The sequence below is a fragment of the Dermacentor silvarum genome, chromosome 1, assembly GCF_013339745.2.
Source record: "Dermacentor silvarum isolate Dsil-2018 chromosome 1, BIME_Dsil_1.4, whole genome shotgun sequence".
NCBI classification, from domain to species: Eukaryota; Metazoa; Arthropoda; class Arachnida; order Ixodida; family Ixodidae; genus Dermacentor; species Dermacentor silvarum.
Genome location: NC_051154.1, coordinates 181939022 through 181956615, shown reverse-complemented (window position 1 = coordinate 181956615; position 17594 = coordinate 181939022). Strand labels below are relative to the sequence as shown.

The following is a 17594-nucleotide window of genomic DNA, read 5'->3' as shown; positions in this document are numbered from 1 at the left end:
CACGGATGCGCTAGAAGAATTCTGCCAAATAAAACTGAGTGTAAACACAATTGCGTCTATAATTTTTCAATACAGACATGCCTGCTTACTGCAGCCACTAAAAAGTTAATTATTCAATTTTAGTTAATTAAGCCACCGACATCAATAATTACCACCTCATTCTGTGTCCCCCTAGGCGCATAACCGTACTGTATAGATGTGGTCTTCACGTACATCTAAGCACCTAATTTAAAAAAAAAAAAAAACTGTCGACTTAACTTTGATCACCCTGTATATGGCGTGTTCGTAAGCCATATAATGTGTCATAACACTGGCATGCAGAACAGTGACTGTAGCAGCTTGGATTATGACATGCTGCGTTATACTCGGCCTCGGAGCACGTTTTGCCTTTGTTGAGCTAGAGGACGTGTAGACCATGTCATAAAAAGTAAAGTCCAACCAGTCGTTCCCGTAAACGGCCGGTTGACGTCAAATTTTTTTCTTTTCTTTTTTTTATGATAGGATCTTACATTCTGCATATGTTGATGATTTCATTGTATGAGGATTGTTGTCTTGTGTCAGTTTCGTCGTCCCTTGAGAGAAGAGAACGACGACCGCTACCGAAATTACGCCATCTGAATTCGCATGCTGCAGTTTCGGTTAATGAACAAGGCTGAGTGTTACGCCGACCAATGGCTCACGCACTTTGCTCGAGCTTACACCTCTTCTGCGCTCTTCTGCTTTTACGTGTCCCGCTCCGAAGTCAAAAGAGTATACAACCCCCGGCATACTTGTCTAGAGCGCGGGAGCGGCGGGCGGCAGCTTGCGCTTGCGCCGTCTATTGGAATTTCCTTCTGCAGCCAGCTGGTGACTTATTGGCAGGCCATCGTGGCCATCGCCGAGTCGTGCTGCCTTCTACGTAGCGAAGGCAACTGCTGTAGTAATCTATAGGTGGCTATAGGTCGCACGCGGATAGGCTCATCATATATTTGTATCTTGGCAACTGCTTGGGCTTGCCGGACGGAGGACAGTATCGTCAATAAAATGCAGCATTGAAAGCCAATTACATAGCGAGACACACAAGTAGCGGCAACCAGGCCGTATGGCGACGCATATTGAAAGCCAGTTGTCTCTATACAGCGACCTACGATGGACGACGCAAGCGCCCTTCTATACAAGCACACCGCTGACGCTCTCCAGACAAGTGGGTTTCATGGGACCGCAGAAACTCAGCGAAGTAATATTTGTGAACGAGACATGCTCTATCCGGCTTTCCTGCGTAAATTTATAAAATTTTAGAACAGTGCGACAGAAGTGCGCTGTTAGCCGATGCGGTGTCGTATTTAGCGTGTTTCAAACAAACATTTGTTTTAATTTTTCGTGGATTTACAAGTATATTGGATTCAAGCTGATCCTGCATATTGTGTTAAAGGAATCTTCGTAACTAAAAGACGACAATACTTATTTTAGTGCTTTTCATTATTAATCTGGGCATTGCAAGGAAATGACTTCATAAAACTCTTCGCGCAATTTTTTTTATTTAAAACGTAGAAGTTTCGTTGAAAATTATTAAATTAAAACTTTTGCGTGTGGGCAAACAAATGTCACGTCAAATAAAATTGCATTACTTAGAGGCGCCTTTCTAAGCATTAGTGGCTTCCCTACCGCAGTAACTAATCTTTTCGTTCCTTTCAAGGGTGCTCTTCATTGCATTCGACCTCATTTCTCATTTACATTTTGGTGGATTCTCTTGCGGGCTCACTAAAATACCTAGTGGATTAAGTGGATTTCTAATGTTGTTTTTATGAAATCCTGGCAAGAGAAAATAGTAACGCCGAGTGAGGTTTTCTTCCCGATGCCCTAGATGACTAGAATGACATTTCATTCGATGTAAATGTCTCTCTTCAAGGCCCTCTTGTGCGTTCACTGCACATCTGGAACGCTAAATAAAATTTCGGCGGAAATAAACTGGCGAGAAAAAATGACATTTCTGAGAATTAAGAGTTGTCCCGTTTTATAAAATCCAGTTCTGTGGTGCAACTTAAGCGAACGTGTACCTGAGCGTAGGCAGGGAAGTGTTGGGTGGGCAATTTACCTGTACGCCATAATTTTCCTATTACTTCAAGGCACGCTTTGGTCCATTATTTGTTGAGATACCGTCTTACAGCGAAGCTGTCTATGGCTAGAATCCGGGGATTTCCTCGTGGCGTAACGTCGACAGAAAACATTGGTGGGTCGATCGCGGCGGCATTGCATGGAAGAGCAATGGCTCATACTCCCGTAAGGCAGAGGGCAGAAGCCGCGGCGACGGCAGCTTGCGACGTGGGGAGTGACGTCCCTAGACTTTCGTATATAAAATAACCAGCCTAGTAACTGATTTCAATGTTGTAGCACCGCTATAGGCGGCGGCATGCTGTCAAAATTACCATTACTACCATTACTCTAAAATAGCATTACTACCATTACTATAAAGCCATAAAGCATTGCATACGCCCCTCGGCAGTTGTAGTGGTGGTTTTGAACAGCTTCGCTGGACATATACTTTCCTAGGGCCAGGATGACGAGTAAATTTTTTTGCCAGGGACACACTTTGGCAGGTTTCTGTTCGAAGTAAGGCCATGGCACATGATATAACGAGAAAGTTCATTGTGGACTCACATCGGGATACTCCAGTCAGAGTGAGGTCATGGTCGACAAACTGGGCGAACTGCATGAGCATGAGTGTGTTCCTTTCATTGGGGAAATCAGCGTCAGGATCCGCCGCGACGGAGATCTTTCTCGGGTTGGGAAGCGGGTTTCCATCGATGCTGACTCGCGGAAGCGTGAGCCCTGCAATGTTGTCAGTGGAGGGCAAGCATGTGAGCTAACAAGGCTGCGAATTGGATCCTGTTGGTTGTACTTTTATCAATATAAACGCGCTGCTCAACAGCACAAAACGAAACAGAAGCGACCTATTAAGGCAGACATCGCACAGAGAGCGAACAACTTAAAACTGCTGTTGCTTTCAGAAATCAACAGTTTTTAGTTCGAGCTTTGAGCGATTTGTGTCCCGTTTTTCCGCTTCTGCCGAACAAGACATGCATGTCTGAACGAACTGTCGTGGCAGTCTATTGATACATCCCTTTCGGGCTTCTGATGTATTCATCATTAACCTATTTAATGCTCACTGTGGGGCAAAGGTCTCTTGCAGTAATCTTTGATTAACCCCATTCTGCCATCAACAATTCATTCTATACCGGCACTCAATCTTATCTCTTAAATAATCCGTGCTTCTCACATGAGGCCACGTAGAACACCAGTTTTGTTAGAAATGTTTCTTCAGCATATTCAATAATGAAATCACTAAAAATATTATAATTCCAAGAAAGTTATATTGAACTTCTATTTTTTGTTGCTTTTGTCGTGCATGCTTACCGTCGGCGTAGTTGGGTGGCATGAACCGCTCAAAAGCAGTCAGCGACTTGCCCCACTCGCGATTTTGCAGATTGTTGCAGAGACCATCGGCGGAACGGTATTTTGTAGATGGGCAGCGGGGGATCTTTGGGCAAGCATCGGCGATCACCGTGTTCTGGAAATTGAACCTCTGAAGACCGTCTCGACCCTGTGTCGAGTCCAGGTTGAATCTGCGAGTGCGAAGTATCTTGGAGAGCGGCGATCTTGCGCATACTCGAGCAAGCACCGTGTATACGCCACGTCAGTATTGACGTAAAGACTGCCATAAATATTACGGATTCTTTTTTCTTGCTGACGTGGTCAGTGTTATAGAACTGAAGCGAAGATTTCAGTTTACGTTTGTTACAAATAATTTACTTTCTTTAATTGTTCGTGTTTATCTGACTTTACTCTAATTTCTTCGACTATGTCGCTTAGAGAATGCATGCTTATATGAGACAACTTTTGTGATTGATGGAAGGGTTTATTTATGACAAAAAAGAAACATGCTGTCGTATGTATTATTTCTATCTGTCATTGCAAACAGGAAAAATACAACTGTGAGTTCATAGTCACAGCATTCTCATTCTCATAGTCATAGCATTCTCCTCCCAACGCTCTTGAAAACAAAAAGAAGAAAAAAGTGCAACTTGCCTTCATGTGTGCAAGTATACCTAGAAATATACCTGTGCGCGTATCTCACGCACCTTCCTTTCGGTGGCTGGTGTGCGACATCCATGCATGAAGAATAGTATATTCGATCGCAGGCAGCTGCAGAAGTACTTCCATGCTTGCGAACAATTTAAAATTGCATCCGTTGTGTTCGAAGTTAAAACGTAATTTCTACCAGTGCGTTTAAATATTTATCAGCGAATGCTAGGAGCTGCAACATTCGCTTTGTTGGAAGGCATATATTTGGCGAATGATCGCAGCATAAGCCGCGCCCGCAGCATGTGCACCGTCGGTATACATTGAACGAGTGAAAAAAAAAAAAACGGTAGATACAAAAACCTCTTGTCTGCAATTACTTCTCACTGCGATACACTATCATAATGCAGCCGGTTTCTAGGTAAGCTGTCAATGAAAATCTACAATTCGTATCCACAAACCCACACACATGACCAATGTCGATGAGTGCAGAAACTTTTGTGCGTGTTGTGGCCGATTTTTACTCGCTCGCGTTTTAATGTTTTTGGGATGATACATGTTCTGAGAGCTCCATATACTACAAGAGAAAGCCACTGTGACACACTAAAGAAAGCTTACTTTAATAAAAGGCGAACTACAAGTGCAAGACGACAGGCAGGGACGCCGCATTCGAGTTCCCGAATCAGTTTCCCGCACTGCTACACAGTTAGTCTGCAGAATGTTCTTTCATGTTATCTGCACAAGTGTGAATGACGATGTGGTCACGTGCCTGGGTTCTTGTGTGAAATAGCCTATGCTTTGATTATCAAGAATAAACAGTTGGCAGTCTGCGCTCGTGGTGTATTGTGTGTTCCTTACGCTTGTCTTCGTTTTTTCGCGCAGTTACAACCTTTCTTCAAATTATGAGCCAATGCACCTTTCACCATCTATGTCACTTTTAAACAGAGACATCCACAGTGGCATACGTATACGTCTTATTTTTGCCAAACTGCGAAATACGCGCCCACATTACATTCGCTTTTTTCCCCTGTTTTTGCACTGATGAGATCGCTTTATAAACACTTTTCCAGCCCTCCCTCCCGGCAAAGGGGAGCCAGAGTGTCGCTGACGCATTCGCAGGAGGTCTTATAATGGAAAACTACATCAGCTGCAGTCATGTGGGGGAACGTACCTGCGAGCGAGCTCCCGCGTGGCTTCCAAGCCGATGAGACCGTCCCTGCCGAGAGACTGGACGATTGGCTTGGAACCGAAGAAGGCAGCATGCAGGGACGCGGTCGTATGCCGCTTTGCGAAAAAACCTGAAGCCAGACAGAGTTCACGATTAAGAACCTGGATATTTAAAAAAAAATCATCTGCGCAGTTTAAAGCACGTGAAAACAGAAGGGCATTCAGTTTATTTTCTTTGTTTGCCTTGTTCTATGTGTTACTACGGCAATCCTAATACTCCACACATGCTATCTACACATGATCATGTTTGCCATAGGAAAGCAGGAGGGTCAGATACTCACTTTCCCGCTTCTGAGACCCCGTTCTACTTATCGTCGTCGGAAAAGCAAACGCGATCGAGGGTGCTTCACATCCCCGCCTTGTACCTGAGCGCTTCTCGCTAAAAGTTTCAAGGCCGGCTTGTGCATATAAGGTGCACGTCAGTACCCATTGTTTATCTACAGCAGTACCTAACAGTAAGAGGAAAGCTGAAATGCCTCGGCCAGTTCTACAATATTTTGCACTTAATCAAGTCTTGCAGCTCCCGCACTACTCGCTGATTTATTCACACCGATGGATTTGTTATGCCTGCATCGTCATCCGTAGGCACTTGGAGCGTGTCAATAAAGACCAATCTCGCAAAAGTTCGTTCACAGGGCATCTGCCACAGCTACTGAGCTGACTGCACTGCTTTTAAAACAGCCTGTCATCGGGAGTGGGTGATCTTCAGTTTCACACAGGCCGCTATTCAATCCTTGAAGTGATCGCGCCTGCAAAAACACATAATTAGAGACATGAACTGGCCTATAGTATGAGCCATTGTTGCACTTAAATGGCGCACGTCCACTGTGGCATAGTCAGTAACGTTACCATGCTCTTGTGTAACTCTCGTTTTAGTTATTAAGTGGTGCTTGCATCGTAGCCCGTGGTGTGACACAGAGCGACACTGCAGGCCCCACATGTAATTTCGACCCGAACTTGCTTCTACGTGCCACGTAGTCTCGTTAGGCGCGGCCGAACGTGCCTACATCACCTTCGTTTGAATGTAGCTTACACGAATGACTTATAGAAAAATAAGCTATTCTGCGCGCTCATGTGGCCCACTGCCAGCGTAGATGAGAACTTGGAACATGTGATTTGCATATGTAGACGCTCTGCAACCTCTATAAGTGCCTTTGTAGTGGCGCCGATGCGCCTACGACGATGAAGCGCGCGTTAATGCAGCGCGAGTGGAGCGAGCGCGTAAGCCAAGGTAATAAATGTTACTTGCTGTTTGTATCTCGACGTGGCAACATGTTGCTTCTCCGACACACCAGCCACTTTGAGCATTATTCACAACATGCGCCTTCAGCTTAGTGACGTAGCCAACAATTTTTTGAGGGCGGTGGGGGGGGTCTCGTATTTGGCTAGGGGGAGGGGGAGCGCCTGGCGGGTGTTGTCCCACGTTATTTAATGTCAGGTACCCGTCGAGTCGAGGGTCACCTCCTGTCCCGTCTGAACGACGGCGCGCTCATTTGCGTTGGATTGCGTCCTACTGGTGGATGCGTTTTCACGATCGCAAGCGTGGCTTCATTATCCCGCAAACCTAGTACACGGAAATGTAGGGGGCCGACACTTGCCCGGTGTAGCAAGTACCCGTCCCCGGCTGTATTTCAATTATGCTACACTTCAATTACTACACAGCTCAATGGTCGCCGCTGTAGCTAAATTGTCGGAACGCCCAAACGACGTGCAGAAATTATGGTTTCTAAATTCGCCGTTGTCTTCTTGACTTTTCTCCCAGCTCCAATCTCTTTCCCTTAGTTATAAGCACGAATACTTCAATAGCTTTGCTAAATCTAACCACTCTTTCCGTAACGCTTCCTGCACTATCCGCGAAACTATGTATCTGCACAGCACTCAGTTCGGGGTATTCATTTTCGACGAAATAACTGCTTCACCACAAAAATTCTGTGGCGATTTAGTGCTAAATACGAGGGAAATGCGTTAGCATTATAATTCATATATATATATATATATATATATATATATATATATATAGCAAGCAACTGAACTTAGCAAGACATTTTTTTTGTCCCCCAGTATAAGCCTCGCACGGATAAACAAAGATGATTAGTGTCCGTTTTCTCTGAACTATTCACACTAGTACACGTAACGATCAGGCACCAAGTAAACAAGCCCGTCACAATCATAATTTACAACCAAATTTACTTTTGAGTGCATTTCCCAGCTTTCAATAACGCTTCAACTGGGGCTAGTTGGAATGACGTCGTTCTCTTTACTGCACTGTATTTTTCACGCAACGGACAATAAAAATGAGACGGACAAACATGTGCGCAAACCTCGTGCCAACAAAAAGAGCAGCTACTGAGCATGAGCTAGCTTGTGGCACATGTCAAAATAAATGCGCAAGTGAGCGAGTCATGTTCTGCAAATGCTGTAACCTATAGCGAAACGTGGTATTCTCTACTTACCGTCGTTCAGCAAAGCTCTCTCGGTGTCTTCGATTCCGCGGACGACACTCAGACTGGCTCTTCCAGCGATGTCTAAATCATCCTTGGAGATTTTTGGCACAGCTACTCTTCGTCCAATCACAGTCACGGGTCTACTTATAGGACCTGAGCGGAAAGAAACATGCGCCCTTAGCTGGGAACTCTCAGTTATAGTGAGGGAAAACGGTTTTTTAGTTGTTTCTTTCGTCAGTTGTTTGTTGCTTAACAGCCTTGAGTGGTTACAGGCAGTTCAAATGTCCATCAAGAAGCAGTGGCTAGACGCCGGCCATTGCACGGCGCTGTAAAAAGCCCGCGCGTAATTCGGTGTTCCCGTTAAACCCATTCCGCCGAAACAAATCCATAGAAACAAATGAAAGTTATCTCCTAACATGAATCCATCATGTTCCCTTCCAATCCAACGAGATTATGTCATGCTCTAGATTTCATTCAAATAAATTACCACTGATAGAATAAGGAAATTGTTAACTGAAAATGAATATTAAAGTAAAATAAACTACCAGCTATCAACGCCTACAAGACACTAAGACAGCCATAAGAAATGATAAAGAACAGGAGCGAATCAAAAAATCTTTCTCAAATGCGCAATAATCAGTTGGTTCAGTGCGCTAAGGTGTAACAGAAAAAAATTGAAAAGCCGAAATCGTTTTGCGAATCCCGGAGTTTCTTGAGGCTCTGCATGTGATGATCATGGGCGAAATACCATTGCTAAAAGCAAATCGCCAGTCTTCGCGCAGGATCATTCTCCGAGATCTCCTCCTTTTGCACAAATAAGCAAAGGTAGTTATACTCAGAGTATGTATTTTTCTAATGTTATGAAGCTGTAAGCTGTACTATAGTACCACCATTTATTATCATTCAATTTTTTATTGAATGCGGCAAGGAAAAGTGCCCGTGATAAACGTCGTAGCAGCCATTTCAAAAACTATGCTCTTGTCTAGCGTATTGAACAGCGCCCTAACAGTTTCGCAAGAAAAAAAAGATAGACAAGTTTTAGCCGTGCTATGGAAAAGTATGCCGTTAGCACTGCTACAATAATCACTGGTAAACAACATTGAGGAGATAGAAGAAAAAGTACAAATGTATCTTGCTGCGGTTTTTGATTGATTTCATGTTAATAAATTAAACCACCAAGAATAAATAAAGAATTTTGCGTTACCGGTTATAAAACGTCAACAGTGATGGTATCACTTAGTCCATTAATCAATGTTCACTTGAACGCACTGAATCCTATTCTTATCTTGGTGTTATTCTTGACAGCCATTTACGTTGGCAATGCCATACACAAAATGTTTGCTCTTAGCTAGCATCTTGCCGGCACTGGCAACATTTTCAAACATTCTTCGCATTTTTTTTTTGTCCATTGTCATCAGTTATATTGCATTGAGTCTTAAGGATAGACTTCGACGACGTAACTTGAACCTCTTCGACGTCTAAAAAAACAGGCCATCCGTACGATAAACGTTTCCCAGCGAAATTAAATTAGGAAGCCCATTTTTCTGAAAGTGCAAATATTGCCGTTCGACGATCTACGTGAATTAAATATGGTCAAATGTTTTAAAAACTTGGTAAAAATCAACTATCAGTAACATGTCTCAATATTTTGCATTCCAGCTCGTCTAACACGGCATAAAAGTGCTGGCAACATTAATATACGTCTCCCCTCCCTCCCCCACCCCCCCCACACACACACTAGATATATATAAGAGCACATACTGGTTATATTTATCAGTATAAAACTGTGGAACACCGTATCAGTTGAAATAAAACCAAGCAAAATATATCACACTGGTGAAAAAAAGCACTGTTTTCAGTAATTTTCAGCGCAATCAGTCTGAAATGCTCATTTTATGTGCACACCTATTTGTCTGTGTATGTATTTGAATGTCTACTTTTTTCGTTCTATTAGTTCTATAAGACATTAATATGTGTTCTGTGTTTTTTTTCTCTTTAAAATGAAGTAGTAATTGAGAGCGACATTTCGTTTGCTAATTAACTGCTCTCCATCACTGTTATGATGTAAAATTTTGTGTATTTTATTCCCGAGCCTCTCTTTGTTGTTATTTGTGCACATACACTATTTATTAACTTATATTACTGCCAATTGCAGTTTTGTAAATGGCATCATTATTAGCCATTGGCTATTGAGTTGTACACAGTGTGCAAATATTTGTATTCAATTTGTAAAACAATTTTAAAAATTCACTGGGTCTCTTATATTGTCCCTAAGACGACTTGAAGGCGAAAGCCCAACTGCCTATGATCATGGGTTCGACTCCCATCAAAGGTCGTGGGTGCGCGTGCCTTAATCAACTCTATCTTAATTACCACAAAAGGCCGAGGGTTCGACTCCGACCAAAGGTCGAGAGTTCGTAGCCTATTTGCACCCTTCGTGTCGTCGACGCGTTTTCGGTCAAGGTCGACTGACTGACGAGACATATAAGGCTCTTGCGTTAACAAAAAAAATAGACAATAAGCGTCAGCCCCGCTTTGGCAAATAATTTTCGTGCAGCATGCAAGTCCAGTTATGGCCAGACAAAGAACTAACCGGTTCGGCTTATCCACTGCGTGTTCAACACAGGGTAGTGTGATCTGACTTTCATAAATTCGTAATGTCTAACAACTTTACTCGCAATGCTCAATAAAAGCACTGGGAGTAATGTTAACGGATTAAAATCAGATATCTTAAGTCGTCACTGTCAGCTTCTCTCTACAGTTACACTGACACTACTGTCAATGAGACAGGTGTGAACTATTGTTTCAAGTTAAAGCTTCTGTAACTTAATCGGAAAAAGTAAAAGGCAAAAGTTATTTAATTTTAATTCAACAAATCCAGATAAATGTAAAATAGTATACAATGATCAGTACTGAAAAAAATGACCTCTATTTTCGTATACTTTACGGGCACATCCCTGCGGATCAGCCTGTTATACGCTGAATTTTAGTGTGTTAGATGTGTCATCACTTTAAACTGCTCCCAGCTTACTGAGCGTATGACTATAGAGCTGCTGCTGGACCGTGTGGAAATGCTGGAACTCCCAAACCATTGAAGTTGAAAGCGATAGTCCTGCTAAGGAGATCTAGAGTTCTGGGGACGCAACGCACCCCGAATTTCACGGTTCACAGTCAATTCTGGTCATTTGCACAGTAGATTACAAACATGCTTAATAAAAAATAGTGTACATGCCAGTTGCTATAGGAGGATCATGATATCGCGGGCGAAAGGCAGATTGTTCAAAAATCCGTGTATAGTTTGTTAGTTCGTCTTACTCACTCTGTCCCGATGCCGCTGGCGTGTCGAGAGGGCAGCAGACGTGGATGCCCTCACCGCAACTAGAGCTTGCGATGTCCTCGATCGCGTTGAACTGGAACACGCAGTGGCTCAGGCTTGACAGACGCCCGGCTGACCAGACGCCGTCTGGCAGTCTGAGTTGGGGCGCCCGGCCGCGGCTACCTGTCTCTGGCTCGGCTGGCCTTGGGCGCGGGACTGGTTGCGGGACTGGTTGCGGGACTGACCGCGGTTGGCACCTTGTCCTGCACCGCATCAAACACAACAATGCCACGTTCGGTGCACGAAAGGGTTTGAACTTATCGGTATTCACCGGGATCCAGCGCACGAGAACATGAAGGTAACAGCGGAAAGAGAAAGAAGAGAGCTCGGCCACGAGTGGGACTTGCATTTTTTTTTTACGAAATGGCCAAGCACTTAGCTTCCTTCGAAGAAAGTCATATCTAAGGGAGGAGCTATGATGCTGCGAGAGGCTTGGAATGTGACCAGAAGTTTTCTAAACTAGCGGCCGAGAAAGCACTAGTTAGGAGAGCTTGGGCAACGTACTATGTCCTGTAGATACCGAGCCAGGACTCTTGTTCAGGGTCCTGCCTTGGTGAATACAACTCGCGCTTGTTCTCCAGGGCTATCTTTATTGTGTGAAAGGGTAGACTTCGGCTCATAAAACCTATCTGCTTTTTTTGCTCACCATGTTTATTCGAGGAGACAGATAAAAGCTACAGCCTACATAGCTCGTGGCAATTCAGTCCGCGACGATGTCTGAAGGCATGATGGTACATCGAGATGAGCATACCTCTCCTGCGTTGCGCCCAGCTCGGATCAGCCAGGAGAAGCAGGGCCAGGACACCGGTCAAGAGAAGAGTCCGCATCTTTGTGCCTGCAGAAAGCGGGACAGCAGGCGCGCTCAGACGCCCCAACGACACTACACCGGTCGCTTTGGCAGCCAGCAGTCCCGGCGACAGATGCCGTACACTTCCGATGGAAGTAGGCGGAATCCTCAGGTTTCACCCGATAAGCATGCAGCATGCACGTCTTCCGCGCGACACAGCGGGCGCGGCACGCTCCACCGGCGCTGATACCAGCGCGCTCTTCCGCAATGCAGCACAGCTTCAGGGTCAACGGCGTAACGCCGCCAGGGACACGTGCGTGGCGGCAGATGCCAGCCGTTCACGCGGATGCCTTTTTACAGGAAAGCGACACGGATATAAGCGAACCACTCGTTCGGGGGAGCTCCCTCAAGGTCTTATCGCACCAACACGTGAAGCCAAAGTTGCCTCGAAACTTTCTCTCCTTGTCTCTCCTTCTCCTCGTTTGTCTTCCATCTTTCTTAACGGCGCTAACTGCTGATACCAAGTGGCCAGAGACGGAACCGAACATCTTTACAGGATCCGCCTACCAAAAATAGTTGTGGAAGTATCATTTGTTGGTGCTCGTCTACTATGTGCTGTTCATCTAATATTAAATACGTGAATCATACCGGAATTTTTGGAAGTCAGGGTTATTTTATACGAATGGACTCACCTAATCGCGCGAAATACAGAAAACTGTTTGTTCCTTATAACAAGCAGCCCAATATCCAGCCTAATCAATTACCAGCCGCTGATTAGAAGACACAATTTTGAACTTCAACAACTTCGCGAGGTTTTCTGATGGAGAGTAAAGTTGTAGATTTTTTTTGTTTATTGCGAACAGGCATTCACAAGCCTCCAACGCGAATCGTTTTTTTCTTTTCACATGAACTGAACCAAACATAACAATTTTGCAGTGTAGTGATTCCGATGCATCTCCTACCGAGGTGTATGGAAGTCACGAGACTTGCAGGGGGACTTGATCTACGAGAAATTTTGTCACATAACAGTTACCACAACATGTGTTGGTGCTGCTCCAGGAATCCCACTGGCTCGAATGCTTTGTTCAACAAGCGAGCTGGTCGAGTTCAGCTATAACAACTCATCTTCCGTCATGCCGAGCTCTAAGGTCGAGTATCCACACTCGAACTAAAAAAAAAAAAGACTTAAAACTTCAATAATGTCGAGGATATCCTGATTCGCGCACATATGTCTAGATATTATCAGTGCAGTATAGTAGCTTGGTAGTCGTCGCGATCGACAAAGTTGGTGAGACGCCGCTCAAGAGTCCTCAATCTTCCATTTCTTGTGCCGTTCTCCGGATCTTGATTACGTCAGGCAGTGGGAAACCCTTATTGCGGTTCTTTCGGTGGCATAATTTCTGTCACGCGATCGTTTTGTCTGTTTTTGTCGCCCCCTCAAACGAAATCGCCGCGATGGAGCACATTATGTCCATACTTTTCTGTGTGTCCGCCTCGTAAAGAACATGTAATAGAGCCGAGCAGGTGGTGTGGCATGTCTAACATATTATGCTCTGGAAACTCCCCAGAATGCCGCAAAATACCGGCCGGCCACGTGTCTCCGTACTTTCTTCCTTCTTTCTGCCTGTAAACCGGTAGGGTTAAAAGCAAGAAAGTTTGCTTCGGGTTGTATTTTTTTTACATACAGTATTGGCTTCCTATTCCCGTCTCCGGTTTCACCGAGTGTGCTCTAAAGATGACGTGGTATGCTGGCCAGATCAGCAAATTGTTGACTGAGGCAAATAATATAAATGAAAATAATAATGGAGGACCTAGCAAATAGGCAGAGGCATGTAGTTTCCGAGAAACGGGGGCTCGAGGGACCACCACTAAGTCAAGCGTTAATAGCAACACGCGTAACGATAACGAAATATTCATTCTTTGACTACGCATTCTGAATTATCCAATTTGGTTGCACTCGATAATCGACGCATTAACATAGCATCACAAAAAACGTTTGCTGCAATTCTTGTGGGTCCCTTGATTATACGGTTGTCTGCAGCTCACAAGCTTTGGAGACGCTTCTCAACGTATGGCACTGTGCCATGGAGATTGTGGGGCCAATGTTGGCTTCCACCCGCCGTGGTGTCGTGGTTCTCAGGCTGTGGCTGTGTAAATGTTGCACCGTTCGATGGCTATCTTAACGGCCTCATCAAGTACCATCGGTAGATTACACGTGCAAGTATTTTGTCGGATGGTTGTCTTATTCGTTCGCGCCCTTTGTTTTTATTCATGAGAAGCTTGCAGAAACCTCTCTAGCCGAATGTAAAAGAAAAAAATATCACTAATCTCTTCATATTAGATAGACAATATTTGCAAAAAGTTCACGACGCGCTCAGTTACAAAACACGCAAGCAGTTAAACCAATGAATTCTCCTAATTTCCTCGAGCTTATACATCGAAATACTGCACATGTTATCAGGGGAAGTTACATCCTGCAGACATGGCATTGCTTCTAACGCGTAGCGGAACCGCAGCTGTGCTTTAGGAGAGGTCCTTTTTTTTTCAAAGTTATGAAATTTTTGTGTCCTTGGAAAGTGAAAATCAATGAGCAAATACACATCCTTCGGAGGCCTGGCTGTAAACATCATGTTTATTACTTGTCTTGGTATTCCTTTCTAGCGGCGCTTACTGAATGTTCAGGAAAAGCGTGACACGTGGTTCTGTTCTAAGGAGCAAGCAGCCTGAAACCTTCGGTGAGACTCTCTGCTTTGGGCTCATCTGATTCTATGCAAAAGCTATCTCTCTAGTGACCTCTCTGCCTTCATGTATTATTTTTTCTGTCTCTTTCTAGTATAAATTGAGGCACAGTTTTTGTCGCTGTATACTGCAATAAAGCTTCTGAAAAGGTTATGCTAATCACATCGTAATTATATGTATCCTTTTTTTTCTTTCTTTAAGCAATGATTCTGTGCAAAGCGAGGTACTTAAGTTAAACTGAAAGTTTATTCCATAAAGTGTCTACATTATTATGCAGAGCGTCTTATTATGCTTCGTGCGTTGCGGGACAGAACCTTCGCACTTAACTTACTGGACGTACGACAAAACGAGGTCCACAAGGTATGCGCGTAATGGCGTCAGCGCACGGTGAAGAAACTTCAGTACGTTTCACATTTGTATGCTGTATAACCTGATACAGCATATGGCACATGTGCACTACGAGGCGATAATTTTAAGTTTTCTGGAATTTTTAAATATCGCTGGTTGCACACAACATTCTAGTCCTAGTCCTTGAGCTGGATTATTTAGAGACGCATACATTACTTCCATGAGAAATCGAAACACATATCAACTAATTAAAAAATCAATAATTAACTAGGCAGTTAATTATTTTATGGCACATATTGCAATTTACGAATTGTAGCCCGAGAGTTTTCAAGGCAAATCCAGTCTAAATAAATTTCCAGAATTACGCCAGTTTGTAGATATGCGCCATCAAACACCGCGTAAAAAACCACTGTTGTTCCACTTAGTTTTTAACATACAACTGTACATTGTCTGGGCCCCGGGACACGTGTCCCCTGGCGGGTAATGAAGCGGCTAACGCTGCTGCCCGAGATCACATTCTCCGGGCTATCCCACCGGGTTCACGAGCACCGGCAGACCAACATGATAGCGTCCCGAAAAGATACTCCGATATCCTGAGTCCTTACAGACTGGGCAGGAGGATCTACCCACCCCCGCATCCCAAGCTAACAAGAGAAGAGGCAGTGATCTTGCCGCAAACTACAGACCGGCACATTCCCGCATGGCACCCTGCTACAACGCCATGTATCCTACGAGCTATACTCACAAATGCGCCTTCTGCTCTGCGCCCAATACCCTCTACCACATGGTATGGGAATGTCAACAAAACCCATCGACAACCACCCATCACCGGACCAACCGTCGAGCAGTGGGAGGCCCAGCTGACAAGCCCGAGCCCTAAAGACCAGCATCGCCTGGTGAGCAGGGCCAAGATATCGGCTCAGGCCCACGGCATCCTGGACTAGGGACGCCGCCCACCTCGGACGATTTTATCGTCTGCCCATTTCCCTAAATAAGTTTATTCCTCCTCCTTTAACATAACTCTCTTTTATGCACTGAAGCACAAAAGTAACTGGATCGCCAATGTATTTCGTCCCACACTTTGAGAAATAATATCTCGAAATTGGAGTCATCCTGTAGATTCATTTCCCCGGCTACAATTCGTAAATGGCAATGTGGGCCATAATGTAAATAATTACTAAGTTAATTAGTGCATTCTTGTTGATTAGTATAATATGTGTTTTGATTGTAGGGCTTGTAATGTCCGCCTCTTCGAATAATCCAATGCAAGTACAATAATTATGATGTCTACCACAGGCGATTTTTAAAATCCTGGAAAACTTAAAAAGAATCACCCCGTACATTATTTTAAGCTTCTGTCTGTCCAGCGCGTCACCCTGCTCTCCCTCTGAAAACACAGAGGACCTCGATATCCGCCGCGGTGGCTCAGTTAGCTAAGTTGGTGCCTGCTGAGACACAAGGTCGTGGGGATCGAATCCCGGCTGCGGCGGCCGCATTTTGATGGAGCGAAATGCAAAAACGCCTGTGTGCTTGCGTTGTAGGTGCACCTTAAAGAACCCCATGTGGTCAAAATTATTCCGGAATCCTCCACTACGGCGTGCCTCATAATCAAACTGGTTTTGGCACGTAAAACCCAGAAAGAAGATGAACATGAGACCTCGATTTTAAAATATAGCGAAAATAACTTACTAAAGGCCAAAAGCTGATAGTGAAACATTTAATGACACATTGGCATCGCGTTCCACGAAAATGTTTATCTTTGCATCTTCTGAGTGTAAGATAAGATAAGCTTGAAGATCTGAATTTGTACCCAAAAATGTTAAAGGTTTTGCACTATGAGGCAAACACGTGCGAAATTACAGATGACCTACAATTATTTCTGGCAACACCTCCGCCTGGCGTGATGGGTTCATGAGGCTCGTCCAATAGAACCCTTTCTCCTTTACTACCATTTACTCTCCCATCACAATAAATTGAAAAATTACAGATTGCAATGAGTCAGACTTCAATTACTGGTCTGCCGTTTAAAAGCGATCTTTTACGTTCTTGTTATATGTTTGCCTCCCGGCGCTCATTCGTGCTGGTATATCAAAGTACAGCCTTGACTGGCCGGTGTCATCGAAACTGGCTCCGCAAAAAGAAATTGGCAAAATAGCCCTCGTTTCTTTTTGAGTCGGAGACACCACACTGGCTATCGGATACCCACCCTGTCACAGGAACAGAGTGTTCACATCAAACATGCAATTTCTTGTCGGCGCCGCTCCTTACACATTACGACACATGGCCTCCTCAGAACAGTTAATTCCTGGGGCTGGCCCAGTCATCGCGAAGTGGGTGCTGCTCACCTGTGTGTGCGTAGACTCGAAGGCGAGGAGAGTTTCGGAGTTGCCGCCGACCTGGGAGTCAGGCGGACGACTGAGTCGGCCACTCAGTGTAACCGGCCGATCCTAGAGGTGGAGAGTCGCTATTGAAATCAGGAGAAAAAGAGAAGCCCCCAACGAGTTTCACTCCCGTCAGCGCCCAGTCGACAAGGCGCGCGTCGGAGCCAAGGAAAGGCTCCGTCTGCCCGTCGAGTGTTCTTGATTTCGACCCGAGGGGGGTTTACGCTCTCGCA

General features: G+C 44.6%; 1 protein-coding gene and 1 long non-coding RNA gene across 4 annotated transcripts in view; both read right to left on the bottom strand.

Moving 5' to 3' along the window:
- The window catches only part of LOC119436490 (chorion peroxidase-like), a 70893-nt gene that overhangs the window by 30828 nt on the left and 22471 nt on the right, over positions 1-17594 (bottom strand). The window contains exons 4-7 of one of the 3 annotated variants that reach the window (XM_049658140.1): positions 7740-7883; positions 5231-5357; positions 3394-3602; positions 2638-2808 (exon numbers count right to left, since the gene is read on the bottom strand). In XM_049658140.1, coding sequence (XP_049514097.1) covers positions 2638-2808; positions 3394-3602; positions 5231-5357; positions 7740-7883 — 651 coding nt within the window. The remainder of the gene's footprint in view (positions 1-2637; positions 2809-3393; positions 3603-5230; positions 5358-7739; positions 7884-17594) is intronic. The other 2 variants (XM_049658139.1, XM_049658138.1) reach the window with 2 other exon arrangements.
- On the bottom strand, positions 11173-17552 carry LOC119436491 (uncharacterized). Its single transcript, XR_005189060.2, has 3 exons — positions 17326-17552; positions 11858-11941; positions 11173-11309 (listed from the first exon to the last, which is right to left on the bottom strand). It is a non-coding gene; the product is annotated as an uncharacterized LOC119436491 (long non-coding RNA).